This window comes from Oxyura jamaicensis, chromosome 20 (assembly GCF_011077185.1).
Source record: "Oxyura jamaicensis isolate SHBP4307 breed ruddy duck chromosome 20, BPBGC_Ojam_1.0, whole genome shotgun sequence".
NCBI classification, from domain to species: Eukaryota; Metazoa; Chordata; class Aves; order Anseriformes; family Anatidae; genus Oxyura; species Oxyura jamaicensis.
In genome coordinates this window covers 11,017,496-11,035,738 of record NC_048912.1, presented here as the reverse complement: position 1 = coordinate 11,035,738, position 18,243 = coordinate 11,017,496, and the positions used below count along the sequence as shown (strand labels likewise).

The window sequence follows — 18,243 nt, the reverse complement described above, 5'->3', positions numbered from 1 at the left end:
CAAACATATTTGAAGAGCAGCTAACAAACAGTGGTAAAGCTCTTAAACCTGTTTTATGCAGTGCAGACATTAAATATAAATTACACAAGACATAGCAGCACTTTGCAATATTAAAAAGTACCTAAAAGCTTATATTTGAGAAGAATCACATAAGAAATACTGAAGGAAAGGAAATACTTACAAGAAACTCATCTCTAATAAAATACTTGGCCCTTGTAACTCTGGGATCCTCACCAGGCTCTGGTATTGCTGATTAATAATAAAATAAGCATCTCATTAAAACGGATGTTTTTTGTCAACAGCACCTAAAAATCTTAACTTGCTCTGTTTTCTGCTCATATGTGATAGAAACATATTTTTCAAAACTGACTACGAGATAAAACAAAGCATAACATATTTAAAACAGCAAGATTACAGTAGAACAAAGGAGAATTACAGTGTCCATAGTATCAGACATTTGTCAGGTAAGAAATATGACTGCAAATACGACAAAGATGAGTCCACTCTTGTGCCTACTGGGTCTCACACTGCAATAGCTGGGGAAGAGTACTAGTGATGTTACAGGTAAACTGTAATGACAAATGAATATATTATGTTTATTACTGGTCCATTCATGTATAGATGTACATATGTGCGCAGTACTGTGAGGAAGGCCCTTCATTCCCTTCATTGTAGGGTTTCTATTTAAGAAGAGGATCAGTTTGTTGACTTGTGGCAACTACCTCGGACACGAGGGTCGAAGTTGGTTCTGTTGGTATGCATTAAAGATTACTAGAGCATCTCTCCAGCGGTATTAGTATAAGCTGTATTGTAGTCTACCAGCAAAGGAACAGGATTTTGGCATTAATATATTACATGCATGAAAGAGGACTGTCACATTATTAATACCTAAAATACAATAGAATAGTTCTAAAGGGACCTGCAAAGATCATCTAATCTAATTACCTGATCACTTCAGGGCTAACTTAAAGTTAAGAAGTATTACTGAGGGTATTATCCAAATGCCTCTTGGACACTGTCATGCATGGGGCATCAACCACCTCTCGAGGAAGCCTATTCCAGTGTCAACCAACCTCACAGTAAAGAAATTTTTCCTAATGTCCTGAACCTCCCATGGTGCAGCTTTGTGCCATTCCCTCACATTCTAAAACTAACTTTACTGTCTGGCTGAGAAACAGTGAGGACTATTTATACTTGGAGTTTTCAAGTCTTAGCTGAAAATACCAAAATCTTTAAACATGTGATTAGTAACAAAATGATATATTGCTGATAAAACTTAAAAATCTTACCATCATCTGGTGTAGTGTAGCGAGCAAATTCTGGAAAGTAGTCTTCAATTTTAGATTTCCCTGCCAAAACTTTCTCTGCTAGCAAATCTTGTTTATTCAGGAAAAGAATTACTGAAATGGTCCGTAGCCACCTGTAGAAAATTGAAGCCAGATACTCTGAGACGGCATAGCTAGGATCATTTATTAAAACAAACCATCAAAACTAACACATAATCTAGTTCTGGAGACAACATACTCATATGACACACTATAATAATTGTGAAAGGTTTCTCTTTTACACCTTAATCCAGTGGTGTATTTCAGGGTGTACACACCCCGAGTTCGGTATACACAGTTCTAATGTGGGCAATGAAATTTGCCCACTTTCTACTGTTAATCCAACTACTACAAATAGGTGAGCTTACGGTAGTAAATTAAAAAGTGGTTACCACTGCTTTAATTACTTCACCCTCCATAGGCCAACTACCAATTTGTAACTCTCCAGACTGTTTTTCAGTTAGATGAGTGTATGAGACATTAATGAAACAAGTACACAGCTGTGATCAAAGACTATTTTGCTTCTCCTCACACCATCTAAGCTAATGTAGGCTACTCTGTAACAAGTCTTCACTAGGATTCCTGATTTATGTGATATTAACAATGAAACCTCAATTCACAGACCTGTTGTTCCAGATACTCTTGAAGAGGTTTAGTGCTTCTTGAAGCCGATTGGTCTGATTGTCCTCTCGTATAACCATGTTGTAGCTACTGCTGGCCACCACAAATATGATAGCAGTCACATCTAAAGCAAGAAATATCCATCAGTTAATACCAAACTTCAGAATAAACATCCAAGAATTCTAGATGTCAACCAAAACTGCTGAACTTTCAGCTTTTTTAAGAGACGAGGCTGGAAAGCTATAGACTACACTTTCTAAGTACTGAAAAAAATTACAACATTAGTGATAGGAAGGAGTCAGGCCACACAACAGAAGCTGAAACAATGAAAGAAACTATAGAAAGGAACAGAAACCATAGAGACTGAAGAAAGCAAATAAGATAATTTAAAGAAGATTCAAGTAACTGTACAGAAATTTAGAAAGCAATTCAGAGCAATCAGGAAAGGACATGGAGGCCAGTGGGGCTGGACCCCAGGACAACAGCACTTTTGATCTGTGTGAACAGTAATAAGAACAGTAGGTTGCTATACATTCGTGGTTCACTGTACAGTGTACTCAAAGGCTCTGATCTCTTTCTTGGGATCTATTCATAGAATAACAGAATTCTGATTTCTGTGTGGCTGTGCTGCTCCAGACCTCTTACTCTGACTTCCAAGCTCATCTGCCTCAGACATCAACAGCAGAAGAGATGAGTCAGATCATGAGGTAACAGGAAAAGGAAGGAGCAGAGGTAAAAACCAAACAAGTCTGTTATAAATAGCACAGTCGAAAATATTGCACGGTAGTTCCACATATATCGACAGGGTTCAGATGGTACTCTGACAGCCACTGCAGCGAAATGAATTCTAAGATGCATTCTACCTTCTCTCTGCTGTAGGATCTCATTATAACTTGTCTAGAAAAGGACTCTGCTGTAGGATCTCATTATAACTTGTCTAGAAAAGGACAGACTTTTGCATAGCTTCATAAATATTTTGTCCAAACAACAGAGAAAAAGAAGAAAATATTTTTTACTAACTCTAACTCTAAGAAAATTTATATGTAGAAAGGTTTCGCATCTAAACAGAAATACAGAGTGAAATACATGCACCGATTTAGGATACATACGAACCTAATTTAAACTGCATGGGAGTTAAGAATATAATCATCTAAAATAAACAGACCGGGACTCTTCAGACTCCAGAGCTCACAAAATATTTGCACAGATTTCAGGTCTTACCATATCTATTTTGGTGCTGTGTGAGCATTCTAAGGAAACTAGCAGGTTATTTAACTGAGGGTATGTATTTAAGCAGCAAGGACCTTCCCCTTATGTCTGTTTTCCAAGAAATGATAAAATATGCGTGGCTCCCTAAAAAGGTGCAGATTTATAAACTTCATCATAATTTTTTCACAAGGGTTATTTTGGAGCTACACTACACAATAGTGTTTGCTTCCCATGTGCTACACCGTGTCTAAAAAGACAAATTGTCCCTACAACCTCTTACCACACGAGTGTGCTGGTGCTGATTTGGGAAGAAGCACCCATGACATAGCAATGGGGATGCAATTATGCACAATAATATGACATTCTGATTTTATACCTACATTAATTGTATTGTAATTGTACTTGTTATATATGCACGAACACATGCAAACCTTCACTTTGAAGGCAGAATCTCTCTGTCTTCACTCAGCTGGCAAATAACGCACAAACACTCCAACAAAAGAACTACTTAAATGAAGGGAGAGAAGCTGATGAAGATCAACAAACTGAAGTTACCAAGCTTTAATTCCTTTCCACCGACATTCTCCCTAAAGACCACAGTTAGGGAAGTTTACACAACAAGAAAAATTCCACCCAGTGTGACTGTTTAGAGAATTCCGTAGCAAGCTACGTGGAAAAGATGACTTTCACAAGGTGATAATCTAAGACTGCACATTAAGATTTTGTAGATAACTGTTTTATAAAACAAATTCTAATCATACCATTAAAACACTGGATCCATTTTCGGCGTTCATCTCGTTGTCCTCCAACATCAAACATACTAAGAAAAAAAAAGCATAAAATGAGTCACAATACTTCCCCCCACTCAAATGCAAACAAAACACGTAAGAAATTTTAGGACTTCCATGTCATAGAAGCTAAAAGAAATTGAGGATTCTGAGAACCTTAACAGGTAACGGTCCACTGACACATGCAAGTAGTGCTTTCATTACAAAATACAACTGTTTGCTCTCACCAACACTCACAAATAAAGAGTAAGAAATTCTGGTGCATGAACATTGCAGATTCATTTTCACCCTTACAAACTAAGACAGCATTAAAAGAAAAAAGGTCCTGCAACAAGTCATTTGTTGAAAGAAGTACCACAGGTCAAACAATCTTTCTAAACTGGGATAATAAAGAGAGCATATATTTTCTGCTATTAGGTATTGTACAAAGCTTTTGGTAAAATATTTCACTATATAAAAAAGCACTGAATCAAATAGAAAAGGCATTAGTAGAAACGTTAAAAATATTTTGTCGTCATCTAAAATGAAAACAGAAAATTGCATGCCAATTTGAATTTCTTTTTAAAATACGTCTACTAAATTCAAAGATCAGAAAACACTTGCTTTCAATTAAGCATCAACTCGAGAAATACAAACGTAGTCTCAAGGATTACATGGTATTCTTTCCTCCAATTTAGCCTCGCTCTTGTCTATACTGTATTAAGAAGAGAAAAAAAGGCAAAAAAAGGGAGGATATACTTACTGAAAATTTACTTTGTCCACCTGAAATTTGGTTTCAAAAATTCCTGATGTCAAAACTCTGCATCTGAGAAGATCCTATAGCAGAAAGGAAAAGTCATTGATTCAACATGTACTTTATAATTCATATATCCAGCAACAGCAAGAAAAACCTTTTACTTATTGCTGAGAGTGTGCTACAAAAACAGAGAAAAGAGCATAATCAAGCTGTATTTAAGTTTCTAATCTTGAAAACACGCACACAAATAGATGTGTGCTCAACTTGAAAAGCACATATATTCTCACAAGCAAGTTGCAAGTGCCAAGCTTGAAAGGGAAGGAAACATTTAAAGGCCACTCACAGCAAATGCAAGAACTCAGAACAGTGCAGAATCATCACTGGAGATCTGCCTTCACTGAATTCAGTGAGACTGTGGCACACAATAGGACCTTTAAGCAACTGCCAACCAATTCCCAACCCCAGAAGACAGGTCTTTCCCCCCAGCTACTCAGTGCTTGGCTATTGAAAGGAGCGTTGAAGTCTCAGGCTTTTCCTTTTTATTTTTTTTCTCCCTCTAAAAGAACTACAAACTCAACTACTTAGATCTTATAAGAACGAGTTTTTTCAAAGATAAAATTTCATATTTCCTGTAAAGACAAACAGTAACTTGAGAGCTACAAAAAATCGAAATGCTTGTAAGAGTTACAGAACTGTTAAAAAAAAAACAACTATTGGAATTCATTAGCATCTACTGCAAAGCAGCAGCAGCCATATGCAGCTAAGTAAAATCTCCCTGTAGAACCTACTTTGGTTTTGGCTTCAGGTTCAAGTCACAGTCCAACTACTGTAACTTACTACCAAATACCACTTTGAATTCAATTAAAGGTTTTGTAATTTAGGTCTTCAAGCTTTGGTGTTCTTCCCAGAAGATCTAAATAGCAGCTAAATTGTAACATTTGCAGAACACAGATAAGATCATACAAATGGAACAGATTGCAAAGCTAATTTACATGTACGCTACAAGGTATGTTCCTACTACCTAGGTACCAAACTGGTTAGGGAAAGCCCAAACCACACAAAATCCAAAGGTTATACAACACTGTTCAATCATTAAACTAAGTGGCTACATTTTAACATCAGTTTTCTGATGCTGAATTATTGTTGACTGGGTATTTTAAATACCCATATTGAAAGATGTATATATTTAAACATTGTTCTAACTTAATCCGCGTGTTTGAAACAGTTTGAAAACTCTAATGCTTGATATACAGAAACAAGCTTGGAAAACCAGGTTCTCAAGAGCGCTGCATCCCTAGAAGTCAATACAAGTGTGACAGAAAAAAAACAAAGCAAAACCCTACTCTCCTCAAGAAAAAAAAAAAAAAGAAAAGAAAAGGGAAACAATTCAAATATTACACTCAATAGTTTTTAGGACAAACACGTAATGCCCCAGAGGATAATCCACGTGGGCCTGTTTTACCAAAAGTTTGTGTGGAGATTGAATGCAGGCAGTGGTCCAAGAGAAGGACCATAAGGTGTTGTTCTTTCTGTTACTTACAAAAAGTAAAAATAGGATTGTTTTGTTTAGGTAAGTAGTTAAGTACTTGCTGTAAGTAAATTGTAAGTACTTTATCTAGTAAAAGTTAAATTTGATACAGAAATGAGGCACCTGTTTTAAACTTGATGTCTACAGGTTAATTGCTTCAAATTTCAAATATAAACAATTATATTTCTAATATTTTGTTTCTTGAAAATAGAATGATCTCAGTGAGAGTCTCAGTATAAAAAACTCAGATATTAAAAGAATTATCTTTTTTTTCTTACATTATTTTCTTGTATTGTTTTCTTCTATTACTTTAAAGCATACAAAGTGCTCTTTCCTCATCAATATTATCTGCTAAATTTTGGGATATTAATATAATTTTTGGTTATTTATCCTACATGAGTACACTATATATGCTTAATTGCATTTCTTTTATGGGCAGGAAGTTAGGAATATGTGCATGATTTTGGACTATAGACTTGGTCTTTAAGAAGATCCTCAAATTCTCTGTAACAAAATGAAGCCTACAATTCTTAATCTGATACATAATAAAATCTTCTAGCAAGGCCATTTTTACAATATCCCTTTTCTATTAAAGCCTGTGGAGTCATTTCATTGTGAATTGAAATTCACCAAGTTCTACATGAGTAAGAACACGGAGCATGCTTAGATTTACCACGCTTTCTGCAAAGTAAGAGCTAGGTAACACTAAGAAATAATTAAAATTCACATTTCTATCTGCATTCAGGAAAGCCTATTTACAAGCATGTTATTTAGTAACTCAAAAAGCTGATCTTCCCTGAAGGTAAGATCTTGCAAAATGTGCCCTTTCCACTGTACAATCAGATGGACATTTCTGCTCCTTGAAATATAACTGTAGAGTCTGCAGTGCAGCCACAAGGCCAGATCTGCACATGGTCTCACTAAAATGCCATCTGGGTCCTTCTAGCAAGTGGTAAAAATAGGATAATCTGCTAGTTTTGAACATACAGTATTTACTGTTGGCTCACTGATCCTAATTAGAAAGTGAGTCTAATTTGTAAAGAAAGTTTGTCTTATTTGAAATTGTCTTTAATTGTAAGAGGTACCATTCTTAAGAAGTATCTATCCTGCAGAAAAAGATGTATTGACATATTCCTACCTGCAAAACTCTATTGCTATTTATACTGCTAGTCCTTCTATTTATCAGGAAGCACATATGAAAAGGAACACACCACTATTTTTAATTGTGAATAATGTGTATTTCTGCTTTTCTGGAAATCTGGCACACAGAGGGAGCCAGTGGGGCTGAGAAGATACCAACCAACTTTGCATCAAAGGAAGCACATAGCAGTTATTCAGCAAGGAGGGCAGAACGTTAGAAATTACTTATTCAAACGAATATCTGAATATTCATGTTGAAAAAAAAAAGTCTTACACCTAGATAGATTTTCATTTCACAGTACTTGTATACGCATAAGCATCACCACAATCCAAATGACAAAGTGATTTTTACTGGAATATTTGTTCCGTGCATGGTAATACCTAAATTAGTGCCATAAATAGCAATTGGAAAACTAGAGATATAGACACCTTCAGAGACAGAGGGTGCAGAAAAGTTGTGTAATTCTTAATAAGTTTTACTTACCTGGTCAGACGGTGTATACTCATTTTGTTTGACTATGTCAATCTTGTCTAGAAAACTAGGGAAAAAAAAGAAAAGAATAACTTGTCATTCTCAAATTAGACAAACCTCCTGATGCTTAATTAACTGACAGTTCCCAAGTAACAGTTGGTAAGTTTTAATGCATTCAGATTCACAAAGTGTTGAATAGATGTAAATTGCTGAACATACGTGCGCTAGCATTTAAATTGTGCATCTCCTAGCAGCACCCAGCAGAGGGCCAAATTCCCAAGTTTTATTCAGCAAGCCTGCTCATCTCATTCCAGCCCCCTCCCACTCCGCTCCCTCCGGCAGCAAACACGCACGTAGTTTAACTTGGGTGATATTATAGAAACCGTACAGCACAGTCTGCTCCTGCTAGCAGTAAAACCATGACTCAAATAAACTGCCTACATGTCATATTCCAGAAAGTTAAGATGAATATTTTTACAAATAAATGTATTGTCACTATGTCTTTTAATAAATTAAGTCCCTAAACTGATTTCATTGCAGGTTCAGTTAAGTGTAAGGGAACACTGATTTTGTTGTCACCTGTTGGAAAAGCTTTTCGGTTTACTTTCTGAAGAAGTAGTACTAGTAGGCACAGTTATAAAGTAGGTATAGAAATGTTTGTTTTATTCAAATTCATTAGGCATTAGTTAAAGAAGCTGTCTTGGAGTTTTTAAAATGTTTTTGCCAAGCTGCTGTAACCTTCTAATTATCTTTCACTTTAACTCAAAGGGCAAAAATCTCAAGGAACCGATTTGTTTTACCATGCTGTTACTCTAAGACTCAAAGACATAGAAAACCAAGTTTCAGAACACAGATGTTATGCTATAAGCACTCCAACCACCTTGTTTAATATCAAGGTATGCATCAGGGTTACACAGGACCCTGACACCTTTCATTTTTGTAGTAGTAGGAGACCTCAAAATGCTTCTACAGTTAACTCTACTGGTAACATTAATGATTAAAATATATTGGTTTTAAGACTGATTAAGTTTCCTTTTAAACTCCTTTGCTTGAATTCTTTTCCTTACAAAGCAGAAATCACAGTGAAAAGATGAGTTTTCCCTTCTGATTCCTATTCATAGAAAGGGACGCTGAAACTGCATTAACTACGGTCATGCTCAACGATCTAAAGGGGGAAAAAGGTAGCCAAGTCCCAGCTTCACAAATTGGAAACCAAAATACTGTTAAAATCAGATAGGGCCTTAAGCCCTCTGTTTCAGCCCCTACTTCCAAACAACTCCCTAAAACACAAGATGCAGTGCAGGGGAAGGGGGAAAACAATTGAATGGTTTAATTGTGGCTTCAGGGTAAAGGCATTTCTGCCAGGAACTAGATTACCTTCTTGTTTCAGAGACAAATGAAAAATAACTTTTCTTTAGTCTGAATTACAGAATTTAAAACACACAATTTAAAACTTATTTTAACAAACATACTATTAAAGAAGTAAGATGTAAAGTTCAATTTCTGTCATGAAAGATGATGTGGACACAGACAAAGGTAAAACTGATCACCAAATATGTACTGCCATTTACAAGCTGGAGTTTTTCCTCATCTCTTCCAAGCTGTTAAATAATCCCCTTTACTTTTTAACCCTTAGGAAAAGAACTAAAGCTTTTTGTTCTGTACACAGGGGATGTTAAATAGGGATGACAATATTGAATTCCAACTAGCAAAAACGCTTCCACATTATAAAGTGCTCTCTTAACACCAGTCTCAGAATCACATGGTGATTTCACAAGCTGGAGGATGCTCGAAAAATGTTCAAAACATAACATAACACGTTCATAAAGATTTTAAAGTGATTACTATGATGTCCCAGCCTTTCTGTACTGAATTTATCTGAGCATAACATTTCACGCAAGGTTCCACAAAAGGCTTTTTTTTTTTTTAACACACCGCTAATCAGCTTAATGGATTTTGGAAACTGACAATTAGAAAATAACAACAAGATATTGCTACAACCTGGAACTGAAAGTACAAACCTCTTACTGTTGTTTATGCAGACTATTTTTAGGCCTCTGATTTCCTTGAAAAACATCAGCCACATAGGAGCAGCAGTACTGTACTTGAGATGAATTCCAATAGCAACGTTCATGCCAGGTAAAACAAGTTCAAATGGAATAAACATTTCTTCTTCCCCCCCAAAAAAGTTCCAAGGTTCACTAACATCTGATACTCATAACAATACGAGTTCAAGAAGAAAGTCTTTCACTGTGTGATAGTAACCAGAAAACCTACACTGCTTCCAGAGGCATTTTAAGGAAAATGGAGCAAAGCAGCATGTTAAATGAGGATTTCCTCCTGTGCATATCCCTTTTCATAAAAGGCTGCTCTATCAACTTTAGAATGGGCTAAAGACATGAAAAACAGTTTGATCTTTTGCACAACCATTAAAAAATATATAATTTTTTCAATTGAACAACTTCCAAATAAATGTGGTCTAAAATAAGGAGCAACAGCAGGAACATGAGAGTTCAGAAAAGTTCAATACACTATGTTCACAGGGGTCTGTGTCATTGTTCGTCCAGAGCAAATAACTTATCCAGTAAATGGAACTAATAATCAAGTGAGGTGAGAACAAAGCTTAATTCAAAACGAAAACAAATTCACCATCATTAATTTTTATTTTTAGTTCTTGTTATACTCTACCCAAAACACAAGTGAGGCCATTTCAGTACTACCTTGTGTGCTGAACTCACTGCTGTTAGATTGTTCTAAGTCTATTGGAGATATGCCCATCTGCTGTGGCAGCAATGAACTTCACAGGGAGAAGGAGGAAAAAAAAAAAAAAAGTGACTGGTGAAACAATTCAAATAAAACTCTAAAACCACGAACCCAAATTTTAGACAGAGTAAGTTTTGCACTAAGTTACAAAGTCAGTTTTTTTCTTCTGTAAAATTTTCCCAGAGATTATATGGGAAAGCTATTTTCCAGAAAGCAAATCATCCATTCAGCACTGCTGCCAATTCTCACTTAGGGCCAAATTCTGGACATGACTAAATAACAGCTATTGCTCTGCAAAATACTGTCACTCAGTATAAGGCACTTTTGCCCGTATTATTTGTTAAAAAAAATACTGCTATGTTGCTATGACACATTAAAAAAATAAATAAAAGATTTTAGGTTGTTTGTAATCAGCAATGCTGGGGAAGAAGCATCTCCAGGACAGCAGCAGATGTGTCCCTAGGATATTAAAATGCAAGGTATTAATAAAAAATTTAAACGATCTGAAATTTTTAAAAAAACGCACTTTATTCTTGGATCCTTTTCCTCAGCTTGGGGAAGGAAAAATGCATGTGAAATGCTTTAAACACATCTTTGAGAAGAATCCAGTTTCTTTAACAGCAAGGAGTGTACTTAGAAAGCAGATTTCATACAGACACAGAGAAACTTTCTTTAGCTCCCCCACAACTTAAGTCACACACGTAACCCCAGTTCTTTCCCAGGTTTTTAGCAAGCCTGTTATGCTAAAATCATGTCTCAATTTTCACATCGAGATGTATGCAAATTTCTGATTAGTTCTGGAGTTCTTCTGTCATACAGAAATAACTGCTCTAGTTTTGCTTTATTCCTCTTTGGTGGGAATTTACTGAACGAGCAATGCTGCTGCAAGGCTAACAACTGCTGTCTCCACTTAAAGATATGCAACACATTAAAGCCTCCACCTCAACAAAAAGCACAACTTCACCATTTGGGGAAAAATGGGGAGGGGAAACCGGGCTGCCTTTCCTTAAGCATTTCCTGACTGTCTTTTCAATAAACAGTAACTTGAAATTTTAGTCTTTGTGATTTGACGAAATGGTTGACAGGCAAGAAAAAAAATCTGCTCTATCAAGCCGAGCTTTTGTTTTCAATCTGCAGTAACACTGCGAAGGGCTCTTCAAACTGACAGCATACCTGTGTTTGAAAAGCATTATTCCCATTAGCTTTTTTTTTTTTTTCTGTCAAGTCATAACCTGAATTTGTATACAAAATGTCTCTCTCTTATGACATACTAAGATCCCATCTTCAGCATGCTGCGCATCAAGAATTCAAAAATTCAGTCCCGATTAAATACAACATTTGTTTGTAACTCAGCTCCTTCAACACTAGTACTGGAACTTTGTGAAGCTTCTTGCCTCTGAAAGCCTCGAGGTATTTTACAGACAGTAAATCATGCTCACAAGTCCTGCCTGCCTCCATTCACACTGCATTTCCTGCCTCTACCACCACATCCTGAAATACACACCTTATATTAACCTTGTTTTAAAGGTAGGGAAAAAAATTGAGGCACATGAGGAGTACGTTAATTGCTCAGAGTCCCTCGAGTCAGTGGAAATGGAATTTTCATTTCCTCTGAGTCATGTGTTTTTATCAAGATATTACTAAGAATTAACCACACTTGTATCTACCCCAATCACCTTTAAGGCAGCCTTCACAATTCATGTTTCTGTGTCTGAAATTAGTATTTGTTTGCTGATCTTCCTAAAGAATAAACTGTGCAAATGCCCAGTAATTCTGATTATTTATTAATACTGTCAGGGACTACAAAACTGACTCCAAGCTCTCCAAGGGAGTTTTTAAACTGAAATTTAACGCAATTTAACATTAATAGTGTTTATAAACAATAATACGTTTTTGATTTCTCTGAACGGATCGTGCTTTAGTTCTACTTCACTCCTTTTTAGTCTTTGCCGTAATCCTTCATGCTATTCAGGAAAGGCTTTCTAAGAGCTAAATAGTTAACTATTTGATAAAGTCTTTCTTCAGCTGATTTGTCCATGTAGAAGCCAGAGTCCCAGGATTAGTACAAAGATATAATACTCTCTTTAAAAGGGTATTCAAGCCGAGAAATACGTGATGTATGTACTGTAACTTGAACACAGTTTTAAAAAAATAATAATACAGAGGCGTTTTCCAAACCCTGAAAAGTCAGGTCTGCTACAGTGTCAAACCCATGGCTGCCCATGCAGACCAACGCACTGCCCGCAAGCCCAGGGCAGAGGGTTTATTTTCCTTTGCAAGCGTGCACGGCCACCTCAACTGCCCCCTCAGTTCTGTCCGTTCCTGCCAATCCTGGGAGCAAAGCAGGGTATTAAGGGAGAAAAGTCCTATTTCTTAAACTGGTCGTAAAGATTTCTTCTGCATTTCAGCTGATTTATTTTGTAAGAGAAACAGAAAAGCAGGCAAAGCTGCAGGAACGATGTAAATAAAACAAGCAAACATTTGATCTGCTAGTATTTATGGTATCCTGCGAACATGGATGTTACATGAAACCAAACTTGTCATGTTTTTCTTCAAAACGCAGTTAAAATTAATATTGGGGCATTAATAGACCTTGTTTGTTTTTAAAGCTATGCTGGTATTTGCTATGATTTGCAAAGCTGCAACGTTTGCTGTTTAGGTGCTGGTAGAAGACATGCCATGAACGCGTTCCTGGGTAATTTAAAACGTTCAGAAAGGCACAGCTCTTTTTTTCCCTAAGCAAAACTAGATAAGGGGAGGAAAAAAAATAATTTTGCAATTACTTTAACCACTTCCCAAATAAAATGAAGAAATCACAGCCTTTAGAGACAGGCACATACAGCCAGTACTGTAACAAACATGACTGGTGTGACTGTGAGAGTACTGTTATCGCATGTAAAAATATCTCCGATACGTTGTTCTCGTAACGAAATTCTGCATGGCAGCTCTCAGACATAAGGACACCATTCGAAACCAGATTTATATTGCAAATGAACTCTGATTTACAGTACAAGGCTCCAGCAGATACAAGCCCAAAGGCTACTCTTCAGAAAAGTTTCCCAAGAAGTTGCAAATATTTTTACTTCCAGCTTTAGGTCAACCGGTTATTGGGACCTCCTTACCAAAGTCGCAAGGCACACAGAAGGGGTTTAACGAAGAGGTGAAGCTCCGAATGGACTAGTGGAGAGCATTCACGTGGCCCCAGCGCTGCGCAGCGCCTGAACCTGCCGCATTCCAGCCGCTTGGAGGCGGAGGGGCACCATGGCTCTCATTTTGAAGCAAATAATGAGAAAGCTGAAAAGTATGACTCCATATATTTGGAATCATCTTGTGGTAATCAAGGTTACAGTTCCTTATATGGTGTGGAGAACATGAAGCACACATAAAAAATAGAATATTAAAACTAGGGGGGATAAAGAAGCGCAACTATTGCAAAAACCCCTAAACGCACCCAACCGACCGAGCAGCAAAGCCCCGTAGCTTTGTGCTGCCACAAAATCCAAACCTTGCCCTAAAAACAAGGCCGGTTACGCGCCCCGCTTCCCAAGCTGCCTAATTAAAGCAGCGTAGGGCTCCTGGAGGCCGCGAGGCATGAATGAGTTTCAGAGAAACCCCGGCGAACGCAAAGCCTGCCTTCCAAAATCGCTGGCGACCGAAAAGCGCAAATGGGGAAAAGGTAGGAGAAAAGGAAAATCTATTTAAAGCAATCGTAGTTGTCTCTTTTTTTTTTTCTCTTTGCCTGTCTAAAGTTAGTCTGGCTTAGAGGATGCACTAACTTTCCCAATCAGTTTTACATTACAGCACAAGTCCAGAAATAGCTCCCAGCCGCCTTGGCCTCTAGCACGGTTGCCATGACAATGGAACCACAGCTCTATAAATAGCTCATCAGCACCAAATCTTGTGAGACACATCTGGAACGGGGCCAGCCCAGCCCCAGCTCGACAAATAAAAATAGGCACAGGCGGTTTTCAAAGGCTGGAAAGGTACAATGCGGCTCGGCCCGCGCCCGGGGACGGGTGGCAGGCAGGGCAGCGAGCCCCGTCACTCCCCAGCACGAGGGCTGAGGGGCGGCGGGCCGGGACGAGGCCCCACGGCCCCTCACGGCGGGCCCACCGCTCAGCCCTTCCCTCGTTTCCAGTTCTCCTTCTTCTTCCCTAGTCTGCAGCAGAGCCGTACCGCTTCTGAACCCCTCACAGTGCCCGGGAGGCCATTAAAATAAGGCAAAGCTGAAGAAAAGGGATCCTCATAAGTCCCCCCTCTGACTGTTTCTGTAGGATTTTGCCCTCAGCATGGCTCGGTGCTCCTGTGAAGCTGGCAGGCGCCCTGGCTGGAGCCGGAGGGCTGCGGTTGCGTGCTGCAGCACAGCCGTTCCCCAGGCCGCAGGCACACAGCTCTGCTCCTTGCCTGGACACGGCACGGCCACGACCAGGAGGTTACCGAGTGAGGTATCCGCACCCCGAGCAGCCCTGGGCCTTGCCTTTGGAGGTCGGTGAGGAGCAGCGCGAGCCGGCCCCAGCTCCACGGCCCCGCTCGGCAGAAGTGCCTTTCGAACGAGCGCTTGCTTTCCCTCGGTGGGTGAGAAAATGCAGTATTTTTAGCACAGACTCTTGATCAACCCATTCAATTACATCCAAATTATCTGTGTGGGAACAGAATGTTATGTCAAAAATGTTATTCAGTGTATTTGTCAATATTACCCAACAGTAGACATTTGTATAATCAGGAGACTCAATATTTTCTGCAGCGTATGAAAGCAACGGTTCAGGAATAAGACTGAAGTTGTACGGCTTGGCAATTTCAGACACGGGAAATAGTAGTCAGTGTGATATAACACAGCGAGCGCAACTCTCAAAATATAAAATCTTCGCCGCTCTATCAAAAGCCAATAGAGACTACAGATGGTAATCAAAATACTGCAACTATAATAAGCATTGAAGCCACAGTGAAATATCTTCCGTATGCCATAAAGGCACCAGTGCACGCATTCAACACAAACTGCACCATCAGCCCACAGGATTCCTTTAGGTCCCTACATGGATATTTTCATTTCTAAAAATTGTAGAGTAACTTCCATCCAGGCTTAAATCTGTATGTAAACTTCCCTTCCCTTCCCCCTTCCGTTCACCACATCCAGCTTGCGCATTTGCCAGCCGAACAATGTATATTTCAGAAAACAGCAGTTTTCACAGAAATACTTCTGGAAAATGTACTTTATAACATGTAACGTAATGCGATTCAGAATTTATTGGTTTTTATAAAGATACTCCAAGCTGGTTTAAGAGCCTATAATCAGCTGCATGTTTGGATTTGAATGATATAAAAAGGAACAGTATGTATGTATTTCTTCCTAAAGAAAGCAAATTCATAAATAATTATGAGATGGCTCTCTCTGAGTCACACAATGAACAAAACTCATGGTTTTGTAGGGGGGAGAGAGCGAAGCAAAGGGCTGGCAAACAGAAAGCACTGCCTGGGGCCCGACCTGGCCGGGAATGTGACTGCTTGGAGGGGCTGGGCAGCACCTGCCTGCTCCTCACCTCGCCTTGTGGCTGCTGACCCTTCCCGCAGTGAGGGCCAGGGGACATCTCCTCCCTACGCTTCCACACTGTCGCTGGCTGCTTTTCACACAAACCCCCCTCCCCATCGCTTCCCCACACCATTACATGAAACAAGCCCCAAATCTCGAGGCCTTTCCAGCCCTCACTTGTACTTTTCAAACCTGTAAAAGAGGTATTTTCGCCCTCTCACGAGGGCCAACAGACTGGTTAAAAACAACTTACTCCCGAATGCCCCCAAGGCACACCCCACGATACAAGCCTGTATATGTCACATAGCTTCCCAACAGCCCCTCACCCCGCCCCACCACATTACTTCACCGTGCCAGGAGGAAACTTAAGCTGATCCAAGCCTCAGGTTGGGTCCAGAAATGAAAGGTAACGGTATGAATGAGATCACTGTGCCGGGATTTGATCCCAGGGCAAGCCCGGGGCGGAAACACGGCTAGGGAGTGGGGAGGAACATGGTGCAATCCCTATTAGCTTCTGCTTTCTTTGAGGGAAAGAAAAAAAAAAAAAAAAAAAGGCTGCCAAAGAAGACAAAAAAACAAACAAGGGAAAAGAAGAAGCCATTAAACATTCACATAACAAAATCTCTCAATTCACTTCCCTTTCTGCACCTTTTCTACAACTTTTCTTCCCAGATTTTAGTGGGCTGGAGCAATGGGAGACTCGGACCTAACCAGCAATCCTGTTTGTTGCAAACCATGACAAATGAATTGCTTTAGGCATGGGGATGTTAGCTCTTCCCTATAGTTTGAAGCAAATTTGTTTGCCTGTTGCCATTTTCACCTATCCCTATTTACGGATCAGCATTCAAATGAAAACAAGAACTGAATTAATCAGGAGGCAAAGTACCAGTTATCTCTGAACAACTCATACGTTACTGGAAACTGAACGAAAGGGAAATGGCGTGCTCAGCCTGGGGATCTCCGAAGGACATCAGGCCCTGCACCACGGCGGTACCAGTGATGGCATACGCAGGAGCTGCAGCATTAAAATTTTAAATTAGTTTTAGCCTTGTGTGACCCTCCAAGACCTTCATCCTGCAGAACCAAACTCCTAGGCACTCCATCAACTTCTGTACCTTTTTCAGTTATTGCCGTAAGGACTATGAACACATAATTTTGTAATTTTCAACTTTACCCAAGGAATGAAAAGCCAAGGGTAATACCTAATCATAAGAAAATAAATTCTGTTGCCATGTTGTTGTTTTTTAAGCCATCAATAAAGTCACCAAGCTGGAATAATGAGAAATCCGGCATGGTTGACTGTGAATGTCTCTCTCATTAAATTCCCCACCTTAAATATTCATAATCTAAATATATTTTCGTTGTGCCTGTTTTTTAGAAGGTAGAAAAAAATCTTTAGCTACAAATGAGGTCAGTGATTTTCTGTTGTAAGCAGTTTTTAATTGCAGACTAAGGTGACAGACCAAATCCAAACAGAGCAGAAGAAACCAACATAACAATCACAGACTTCTTTACTCCAATGCTCAGTGGGGGCTGAACACGGAGGCATATTTTAAATTTAATAATTTCTAGAAACCAAATTAAAAGAATGTGGTACAGTATGGAACAGAACTTGTACAGGTTTGAAAATAGTTTACGCTAACTCAGACTAAGGAAACTGTTTAGACAAAATCATTTAAGCAAAAACCAACGTGAATAATTTTAAATGAAATTACAAAGTGCCTCTACAGAACACAACTTTGTTTGAAAGCTCCCCGCTATATCTGAGTTGCTTCCATTTCAGATTTCATTTCTAACATGACAATGACCCACACAGTTTTCAAGTATCTGTCCCGAACTGTAGGCTGCTGTAAGTAATTAAGACAGGTGAACCTAATGGGATATCCTTTCATTGTGTTTCAACAAAGTATTTACATGAAACCTTGTCCTTATGGTCTTTAGCTCCCTCCAGTGCCATCAAATCAGTAGAATTGTGTTCAGTTGATAAAGACCATCACATATATAAAATTTTAAAATTGATTTTTTCTCACAAAATTAGTTTTTCTAGAAAAAATATTAAAAAAATACAGGATCCTTTGGGGACAAATTCATCTTACACAAAACACAGTGCTTCAATCTTTCGCATTTTTCACAT

General features: G+C 38.7%; 1 protein-coding gene across 3 annotated transcripts in view; it reads right to left on the bottom strand.

Moving 5' to 3' along the window:
• Positions 1-18,243, bottom strand: part of GNAS (GNAS complex locus) — a 151,710-nt gene that overhangs the window by 4,551 nt on the left and 128,916 nt on the right. For all 3 annotated transcript variants that reach the window (XM_035343542.1, XM_035343543.1, XM_035343544.1), the window contains exons 6-11: positions 7,832-7,886; positions 4,686-4,759; positions 3,917-3,975; positions 1,950-2,070; positions 1,290-1,420; positions 182-249 (exon numbers count right to left, since the gene is read on the bottom strand). In XM_035343542.1, the coding sequence (XP_035199433.1) occupies positions 182-249; positions 1,290-1,420; positions 1,950-2,070; positions 3,917-3,975; positions 4,686-4,759; positions 7,832-7,886 (508 nt within the window). The remainder of the gene's footprint in view (positions 1-181; positions 250-1,289; positions 1,421-1,949; positions 2,071-3,916; positions 3,976-4,685; positions 4,760-7,831; positions 7,887-18,243) is intronic.